The following is a 10,695-nucleotide window of genomic DNA, read 5'->3' as shown; positions in this document are numbered from 1 at the left end:
ATGGATAGAGAATGCTATGTTATGGTGATTATCAATCTATTACCTATGTGTTGTTTATGATGTTGCATGCTCTCCGTTATTAGTAGAGGCTCTGGCCAAGTTTTTGCTCTTAACTCCAAGAGGGAGTATTTATGCTCGATAGTGGGTTCATGCCTCCATTAAATGCGGGACGGTGACGAGAAAGTTCTAAGGTTGTGGATGTGCTGTTGCCACTAGGGATAAAACATTGATGCTATGTCCAAGGATGTAGTTATTGATTACATTACGCACCATACTTAATGCAATTGTCTGTTGTTTGCAACTTAATACCGGAAGGGGTTCGGATGATAACCTGAAGGTGGACTTTTTAGCCATAGATGCATGCTTGGATAGCGGTCTATGTACTTTGTCGTAATGCCCAATTAAATCTCACTATATTTATCATATCATGTATGTGCATTGTCATGCCCTCTCTATTTGTCAATTGCCCGACTGTAATTTGTTCACCCAACATGCTATTTATCTTATGGGAGAGACACCTCTAGTGAACTGTGGACCCCGGTCCTATTCTTTACATCGCATACAATCTACTGCAATACTTGTTCTTTACTGTTTTCTGCAAACAATCATCTTCCACACAATACGGTTAATCCTTTGTTACAGCAAGCCGGTGAGATTGACAACCTCATTGTTTCATTGGGGCAAAGTACTTTGGTTGTGTTGTGCAGGTTCCACGTTGGCGCCGGAATCCCTGGTGTTGCGCCGCACTACATCCCGCCACCAACAACCTTCAACGTGCTTCTTGGCTCCTCCTGGTTCGATAAACCTTGGTTTCTTTCTGAGGGAAAACTTGCTACTGTGTGCATCATACCTTCCTCTTGGGGTTCCCAACGAACGTGTGTGTTACACGCCATCAGCATCCTCAACGATTCCAAGGCGGCAGGGGATCAAAGGAAAAAAAAAATATCCCAAAATTAATTAGGGGTTCAAAATAAATCCATCAAAGGAAACTTTTATTGTTCACAGAGGATGACATGTGGGACCGACCTGCCAACAGCGTCCTCATCGTTTCAAAGGGGGCAGGATATCAAAAGAAAAAGGCAAATAGCCAGAAATTAGGGGTCAAAAATAACTCCAAGAAAGCAAACTTTTATTGTTCGTAGAGGATGACATGCGGGACCCATGAGCCAGCAGCTTACTCAACATTTCAAAGGCGGCATGAGATCGAAAGAAAAAGGCAAGTGACAAAATATCAGGAGCCAAAGATAATCCAAGAAAAAAAACTTTATTGTACATAGAGGATGACATGCGGGTCCCAATTAGCAACGACGGTCTCAATGCTTCAAATGCGGCTTGAGATCAAAAGAAAAAGAAAGTTGATTGTACATAGAGGATGACATGCGGGTCCCATGAGTCAGCAGCTTACTCAATGTTTCCAAGGCGGCAGGGGATCAAAAGGAAAAGGAAATAGCCAAAAATCAAAGGGTGAAAAAAAACCCAAGAAAATAAACTTTTATAGCACATAGAGGATGACATGCGGGTCCCATGAGCCTGCAGGGTCCTCAACGTGGCATGAGATCGAAAGAAAAATGCAAGTGACCAAATATCAGGAGCCAAAAATAATTCAAGAAAAGAAACTTGATTGTACATAGAGGATGACATGCGGGTCCCAATTAGCAACGGCGGTATCACCGTTTGAGAAGCGGCAGGGGATCGAAAGAAAAAGGCAAGTGACCAAATATGAGGTGCAAAAAAAATCCAAGAAAAGAAAGTTTTATAGTACATAGAGGATGACATGCGGGTCCCATGAGCCTGCAGGGTCCTCAACGTGGCATGAGATCGAAAGAAAAATGCAAGTGACCAAATATCGAGAGCCAAAAATAATTCAAGAAAAGAAACTTGAGTGTACATAGAGGATGACATGCGGGTCCCATTTAGCGACGGCGGTATCACCGTTTGAGAAGCGGCGGGGGATCGAAAGAAAGAAGCAAGTGACCAAATATGAGGTGCCAAAAAAATCCAAGAAAAGAAAGTTTTATAGTACATAGAGGATGACATGCGGGTCCCATGAGCCGCAGGGGTCCTCAACGTGGCATGAGATCGAAAGAAAAATGCAAGTGACCAAATATCGAGGAGCCAAAAATAATTCAAGAAAAGAAACTTGATTGTACATAGAGGATGACATGCGGGCCCCATTTAGCGAGCGGCGGTATCACCGTTTGAGAGGCTGCACGGGATCGAAAGAAAAAGGCAAGTGACCAAATATGAGGTTCCAAAAAAATCCAAGAAAAGAAAGTTTTATAGTACATAGAGGATGACATGCGGGTCCCATTTAGCAGCAGCGGTCTCACCATTTGAGAGGCGGCAGGGGATCGAAAGAAAAAGGTAAGTGACCAAATATGAGGTGCCAAAAAAATCCAAGAAAAGAAAGTTTTATAGTACATAAAGGATGACATGCGGGTCCTATTTAGCAGCAGGGGTATCACCGTTTGAGAGGCGGCAGGGGATCGAAAGAAAAAGGCAAGTGACCAAATTTGAGGTGCCAAAAAAAACTCCAAGAAAAGAAAGTTGATTGCTCATAGAGGATGACATGCGAGTCCCAATTAGCAGCAGCGGTCTCAACGTTTCCAAGGCGGCAAGGGATCAAAAGAAAAAGGAAGTAGCCAGAAATCAGGGTGTCAAAAAAATCCAAGAATAGAAAGAATTTTGGTTCATAGAGGATGACATGCGGGACCCATGATCCTGCATCGTAAACGGCTCGATCGGAGAGCGTTGAACGAGATGGCGCGATCGAGAAAAAAAACAATGCCAGAGAGGCTGCCATCTGGGCCCTACATCCCTCGGCGGTACGGATTTGCGTTGACTCGGCCGGCGAACCCGAGAATTCGAGATGCACCACGTCCCGGGCCACCATACGCAACGTTTTGGCCGTTTTCGTCGGGCTAGGTGGCCTCAAAAACGAGAAAAAAAAACATTTTGACATGCACAACAGACAGACCCAAAATCGTCGGCCATGGTACACCAGCAACCACGGCGCGACTTCAACTTCGTCGGCCATGGCAACTTTTCTTGTAGTGTAAAGTACATGTGTAAACAAAAGAGAAGGGGGATGATCTACCTTGCTGGTAGAGATAACGTCCTTCATGGGAGCCGCTCTTTGGAGGTCTGTTTGGCAAGGGGGTTAGAGTGCCCACTACCATTCGTTGACAACAACAAACACCTCTCAAAACTTTACTTTTATGCTCTCTATATGATTTCAAAACTCGAAAAGCTCCAGCACATGATTTAATCCCTGCTTCCCTCTGCGAAGGGCCTGTCTTTTACTTTATGTTGAGTCAGTAAACCTATTTCCCTCCATCTTAAGCAAGCATTTGAGTTGTTGTGATCCAACCATCTATATTGTGATATATTTAATCATGCCTTTTATTCTTCCTTGTTTAGTACAAGTTTTATCTGATGAATATAGCTTTGAAGATTATCAATGATTATGAGAAGATTATTATGATTGAGTATGCAAATTTTGCTATAAGCCTTAATATAAGAGCACTGCTCGATAAATAAGTACAATATGTTAAATGTTCTTTGACCAAGAACGAAGTTTGCCATCACCAATTATGATTTCCCATGCACCTTTATTTGTGATCTCCTTTTACTTGTTTCAAGTTGAATCATATTGGGAAGTTGTTCACTAGAATGCCTTGTGTGAATTAATATGATGCTTCTTGTCCGTATTTTATTTATCGACTCTTCACTCCATAAACATGTGGTCTTGTTTACCGAGCTCAGTTTCGCTTGGGGACAAGCGAAGTCTAAGCTTGGGGGGAGTTGATACGTCCATTTTGCATCACTATTTTATATCATAATTTACTGTTATTCATTGATATATTTCATATTTAGAGATAATACTTATGTTATTTCATCTATTTTGCATGTTTTATGATTATTGGAGGATCGCGCACCGGAGTCAGGATTCTGCTGGAAAAAGCGCCGTCAGAATGCAGTATTTCGGAAGATCAACAATTGACGAAAATTATACGAAAAATCCTATTTTTCCAGAAGACGAAGGGAGCCAGAAAGGGGAGCCGAGGAGGGCCGCCATGGGCCCACCTCATAGGCCGGTGCGGGCCCTGCCCTGGCCGCGCCGCCTTGTGAGGAGGGGGCCCACGACCCCCTGCGGCCTCCTCTCCTTCGCGTACTTCTTCGCCCCGAAAACCTAAGCCCCAGAGGATAGTCGTGAAGAGTCACAGCCGCCTCTGCGGGGCGGAAAACACCAGAGAGAAAAGAGCTTTCTGGCGGGCAGGAATCCGCCGGGGAAATTCCCTCCCGGAGGGGGAAATCGACGCCATCGTCACCGTCATCGAGCTGGACATCATCTTCATCATCATCACCATCATCATCCCATCATCATCACCATCTCCACCGCTGCACCTCGTCACCGCTGTAACAATTAGGGTTTGATCTTGATTGTTTGATAGGGGAAACTCTCCCGGTGTTGATTTCTACTTGTTATTGATGCTATTGAGTGAAACCATTGAACCAAGGTTTATGTTCAGATTGTTATTCATCATCATATCACATCTGATCATGTTCCATATGATGTCTCGTGAGTAGTTCGTTTAGTTCTTGAGGACATGGGTGAAGTCTAAATGTTAGTAGTGAATTATGGTTGAGTAATATTCAATGTTATGATATTTAAGTTGTGGTGTTATTCTTCTAGTGGTGTCATGTGAACGTCGACTACATGATACTTCACCTTTATGGGCCTAGGGGAATACATCTTGTACTCGTTTGCCAATTGCGGGGTTGCCGGAGTGACGAAACCTAAACCCCGTTGGTATATCGATGCGGGGAGGGATAGCGAGGATCTCGAGTTTAAGGTCTGTGGTTAGATTTATCTTAATTACTTTCTTGTATTTGCGGATGCTTGCAAGGGGTATAATCACAAGTATGTATTAGTCCTAGGAAGGGCGGTGCATTAGCATAGGTTCACCCACACAACACTTATCAAAACAATGAAGATTAATTTGCTGTATGAATTGAAAGCACTAGACTAAATTCCCGTGTGTCCTCAAGAACGTTTGGTCATTATAAGTAAACAAACCGGCTTGTCCTTTGTGCTAAAAAGGATTGGGCCACTCGCTGCAATTATTTCTCTCGCATTTTACTTATTCGTACTTTATTCATACTGCTATATCAAAACCCCCCGAATACTTGTCTGTGAGCATTTACAGTGAATCCTTCATCGAAACTGCTTGTCAACACCTTCTGCTCCTCGTTGGGTTCGACACTCTTATTTATCGAAAGTACTACGATACACCCCCTATACTTGTGGGTCATCATTGTGCCATAGTTGAATCATTGGCCAATGCAGAACTGAAGAAGCGGAAACATGCAAAGCAGAGTATCAGAGGCCTCATACAATGAGGACATATGTAGGAGATGTTTGAACAGAACCAATGGCTTGGTCTTGTTAAGTCATGCCATAGGTTCTGATCAATCATCTCCTCATACTATGATCACAGGGTATAATCATTGGCCTAGTTCAATCAAGAAACAACACAATTGGCACTTCAAATTGAGTACATTACGAGTGGTACTTAGGGTACATTACAAATTGTACTTAGACCACATTACAAATTCTCATACAGTACGTCTACATCACATTCATCACTCCTCACAAGTAGCCCTGATCCTCTTGAGCTTGTCCTTGATTGCAAAGTTCACTTGAACCAGATCGTATATGTCATACTCTAGCTTTCTCTTCTCAGCCTCCAAAGCCTGTTTTTCTGCCTCTCATTCCTGTTTCTTAGCCCTCATCACTTGTGTTTGTGTTCTCTGCATATTCTTGAGCATTGCAACTTTGTTCTTCAAGTCCTCCCACTCCTCTTGCGTCTGAACAAACTAGCGCGACTCAGCTCAACTTATCGCACAACAATGACAACATGGTAAACCCGAACACAAAAAACCTTCGCCTCTATGCACAGTAAGATCTGTCAGTTTCAGCAATCCAAAGGCCGGTCTAGGAAGGATCTACCGCAATCTGACACTATAGTAACAGATCTAAGAAAATCGAGATCGTGAAATGCAAGAACTGGATAAGAACTGCAAGAAATGGGGACGAATACCTTGCAAAACGTCAGTCCGACCGCTACCCTAACGGAAACCCTAGCAGATCTAATGTGCATGTCGTCAGAAATGCCCGAAAATGGCATGTTTGAACAGAATGAGTACGAAGGTGAGAAAGAGAGGGACTTACCGCCATTCTTGCGGCCGAGGACAAGCTCGAGGTCGCGGGCGAAGACGAGATGCCGATGAGGACTGCGGAGCAGATTGCGGCCGATGTCGAGGTCCTGGTCGCCGGCGTCTCCTCCTCCGGTAGCGGTGCTCGTCGCAAGTCGGTGCGGCGGATTGGTCCGCGGGAGGGGAACCGCCGGGTGATGTGACAGTTTGGGGGAGGTGAGACTGCTGTCGCGAGTGAGAGGAAGGAGAGGGGAGCGGTAAGGCTAATTATGGCGCGTGTTCCCGAACGGACGCGGCGTCTCCGCCTCCCTTCTCCACGTGTGCAGGCTTGTGGCCGCAACAGCCTGGCCCCGGAGAAACTGCCATTCCGGGCGTTCCTCCAGGCCTATCCCGGGGGTGCTTTGAGAACCGGTTAATGCGACAACGCAACTCGGTCCAGGCATCCAAACGGGCCGAAATTTGCTCCCACATGCGAGCCAAGGGGGCTGCAGCTACCAAACGAGCCCTTGCATGTCGCATCCCCTAAAAAAATGTTGATACACTTGTAGCATTTGTGCAATATAGTACTGTCAATGTCGTGCACAAACTCGGCTGGAATAAAAGAAAAAATCACGCCGCATCATATATGAGAATCGGGAACATGCCTGAACATACATGGTTTAGCAGCAGCTACAAGGGTGAGAAACGCGACAGAAATCAGAGCTTCACTGCACCTTACGAAATGTACAGGAAAAAACAGAAACTGCTGTTTATTTTCACTGTCTTTTTCGCTTGCAAACCTAGAATGACATAATCATTTCTTACGGAATACATGGAACATAAACCACTTCTTCTAAACAAGTCCCGCACATGGCATAAGGTGTCCCAGTGTTCAAACCAAGCAATCTTTCTGAATAATCATGCCATGCATATACCTTGTTCAAATTTCAAATGCTTTCAACGGGTCCTTGGGGTCGATTTCATGGTAGAGAGGGAGGTCCGACCGGAGACTCTGCTGGCTCAAGCCAATGCTTCCCAGGGTCTTGAGGACCTCGTCGAACAGAATCTTGTTTCCAAACGGGGTGAAATGAAGTCCGTCACTGCATGATGTAATAATAAGCTAGGTTATCTGCTGCTTATGGTCAGGAAGATACACCATGATACAGTGCAATGCTTTGGCAAAATACTCTGTAATTAAATCCTCGACTAGAAAAAACACCAGGACATCAAGAGCGCCATATTATGTATAAGCCAATTGATGATCGACTATCAAATCACTGGATGAAGAACAAACTGGGAACATCTAATACCGATTCTTCCCTTTTGGGGGAGTCGAAATTTTCTGTGTGTTCAAGAAGAAAAGAAAAACCTTCAACTTTCAACATAGGACAAAAGGGTAGTATATACTTTGCTTTATTTGTAAATGCAGGTTTTTATCGGAAATTTCAAATGTTAGAAAACTGAGTCACGGTGTAGAATATTAAGTGAAACTGTAGTATATACTTTGCTCTATTTGTAAATGCAGGTCTTTATTGGAAATTGCAAATGTTAAAAATTAGTCGCATTGTAGAATATCAAGTGAAATTTATGTGGCTCAGTAATCATTGTTTTCACAGTGAGACAGGTGACACTTGATGCAAATTATCAACTGATTCTCAGATTGGGTTGTCAGATGCGGGTTACCAGTTTTCTTTTACGGCATAAGAATGCCAACATAACCAACAACAACATTACACTGCAAAGCTTAAAAGCACTACAGGTTGACTCCATCCGATTCTCATAACTGTGATTCTTCATTTTACTGAGAATGCCATGTATAACCAAGAACAACATAACATTACAAAGTTTAATGGCATTACTGATTGTCTGCATTAAATTCACATGATTCCGATCCTTTATCTTACTACGACTTTTCTTCGGATAGTTTTTAATGGTAGTTTTTCAACTATAGTTTTGAGCAACAGTACATAAGGAGACATCCAGCTCGAATATCTATATCCAGCCTTTTCTTTGGGTAGTCTCCAACAGTATTTCCGAAGCCAGAACCAGGCATAAAACTAACTGGACACAGACCAGATTTTTAGCAATTAGTGTAAATCCTGAGTAATTGTTTGTCTGAGAATTGCACCTGTTGATTTCTCTTACAGCAGCCACTTCAAATTATTAAGATTTTTTTATGTTAGTCCAGGAAGTATAAGAGTTCTAAAAGTTACAACAAATTTGCATGATTGAATGTGGCCCACACAGGGAAAAAAGATTCATACCATAATGCAGATGTCTGCCAATCAGGAAATTGCTGCATCCGCGTCCAGATGTCTATAACTGGATGATCCAGTTCTTTAGCAACAGCTATGCATGCCTGTGCATAAGTGCCAGCAGCTTCATTTGTTCTTTCAGGCTGTCTTGAAGGATCATTATCTCCATATATGTGTCTGCATGGAAAGATATGGAATTGTGGCTTGCTCACGAATCTGCTTTGCTGAAAGCCATAATTTCTATATAAAAAATTGAGGGATGATTTCTAATATTTGCTTCAAAGGAATCTTCAGCCAGATCACAGGCCACCAAGTGGCAAGTGGACAAGTGGATATACATAGAGCCCTATATAGTACACTCCCACAGGTGTTAAAATGTGCATCATTTTGAGTCAACACATAAGGAACTCCATACACACACTCGATACATTTTGTAAGTTCAGCCCAATTTCTTAACATTCCGATTGAGATTGACAGGTTTGCTTGACACAATTCACTGTGTAAAACAAAAACAATTTTCGGCAGTTTCCTCTGTTTTATTCATCACAATTATCAGGGATACAATGAATGAATTTATGATGTTAAATATATTGTTCTAAAGATACATGCCAGTAATACATTACTGACCTGCATCAAGAATGGCCATTTTGCTAAAGGAAACCAATAAGGTATCTAGTGGACCTATTACGTTGAACTGACATCGGACCATTCACCATAAATACAGCAAAGCAAAGTAGATATATCTGCAAGGTGAGGGGCCTTGTTACCGGATCCTCGCGGGCTCGTAGATTGGTGGAGGGGTGATGAGTATGGTAGCAGCAGAGGGCCACTTATTCTGCAAAACCAAACCACATACGAGTAACTGAAGAACTGAGCAGATTAGCTCCAGGACGACAGTATGGCAGCAACCTTGAAGTGGGCGCAGATCGCGCGGAGGTTGTCCTGGTACTCCGCCAGCGGCACATGCTGGTGCCCCTGTGACCGGTCGGGCAGGTTGGCGTCGTTGGCGCCGAAGAAGACCGTGACGGCCTCCGGGTCCGCGCCCCCGGCGGCAGCCCCCTCCATGGCCCTGTCCAGCACCTTCAGCGCCCATCGCGTGTTGTACCCGCTGAGCCCGCGCAGCACCACATCCGCCTAACCAGCACAAAATCCGATGTCACTTCTATAGTTCTATACGCAGCAGTTAGCGGCGGCGCAAACGGAGAGTGCCTGGCGGGCGAAGTGGTCGGCGAGGGCGGCGCCCCAGCCGCCGGTGGCGAAGGACTGCTCGGTGATGGAGTCGCCGAAGAGCACCAGCCGCGGCCGCATCTTCTCTCCGCACCTCGACCACGGATCGGCCGCTGGAGTTGGCTGGTTACCTCGGAGATGAGATCACGGCAACTTCACGAGCAACTCACTTCTGCCCTGTGCTAGTACGTGTCGTGCAGGAGCCGGAGTCTTTTTTTATTATTATTGACATGACCAGTCACCAGCTGGACACGCTCACATAAAGGCGGAATATTCATTCAGTGGGAGGCGACGTTCCCGTCGACAGCGAGGCGCCTGTGGTGACTTCGTCAATTTCAAGATCCAATCCGCCGGCTCAGTCTTCCGGAGATGCTCAAAGGGGTAGGGTGTGCGTGTGTGCGTTCATAGGGGTGAGTGTATGCGCGTGTATGTGAGCGTCTGCGTTTGTACTGTGTTTCTCAAAAAAAAAAAAAAAAAAAAAAGTCACCAGCTGGAGGTCGCAGACCTGCATTTCTTTTTTTTTTTGACCGGAACGCAGACCTGCATTTCTATTCGGGTGAGACGCCCCATATCGGCCCATGTAACAATTTGAGCCGATATTCGGATTTTCGCTGTTTTTTTAGACAGGTTAGACACCGCATCGGTGATCTAGCTTGAATTTATTTTCAGGTCGCAGCCCAAAATTGGTTTCGGCTGTTATATATCCCATTTGGAGATCTCGTGCGGGTGAAACCCCATCCACCCCGCCGCTGCTTCCGCTCCCGCCGACGAGAAATCCGCCGCGCGCATTCGAGACTCCGGTGAGCAATCAGGCAGATCCCCTTCCTCCCGCGCGAGCCAACGCCATGGTGTCCGGCGGAGGTCGAGGAGGCCGCAACGGAGGGAGAGTGGGTGGCACCAAATCCCTTTCCTCCCGCGTCCGCGAGCTGTCCGCCGCTGAGGAGCACGAGCGGCAGCATCGGGCCTCCGCCGCCGCACGCATTCGTGGCTCCTACCGCTACCTCCGGCAGGGGCT

General features: G+C 45.2%; 1 protein-coding gene across 1 annotated transcript; it reads right to left on the bottom strand.

Moving 5' to 3' along the window:
• Window positions 1–6,840: 6,840 nt before the first annotated feature.
• On the bottom strand, window positions 6,841–9,761 carry LOC124659039 (GDSL esterase/lipase At5g45920-like). Its single transcript, XM_047197002.1, has 5 exons — window positions 9,663–9,761; window positions 9,363–9,587; window positions 9,221–9,288; window positions 8,463–8,630; window positions 6,841–7,298 (listed from the first exon to the last, which is right to left on the bottom strand). The coding sequence occupies exons 1-5, from the start codon at window positions 9,759–9,761 to the stop codon at window positions 7,139–7,141; spliced, it is 720 nt and encodes a 239-aa protein (XP_047052958.1). The 3' UTR covers window positions 6,841–7,138.
• Between the last annotated feature and the right edge of the window lie 934 nt (window positions 9,762–10,695).

This window comes from Lolium rigidum, chromosome 6, assembly GCF_022539505.1.
Source record: "Lolium rigidum isolate FL_2022 chromosome 6, APGP_CSIRO_Lrig_0.1, whole genome shotgun sequence".
In the NCBI taxonomy this organism is placed as follows: Eukaryota; Viridiplantae; Streptophyta; class Magnoliopsida; order Poales; family Poaceae; genus Lolium; species Lolium rigidum.
Note: the sequence above shows the minus strand (reverse complement) of the source record. Positions and strands in the feature narration are given on the sequence as shown.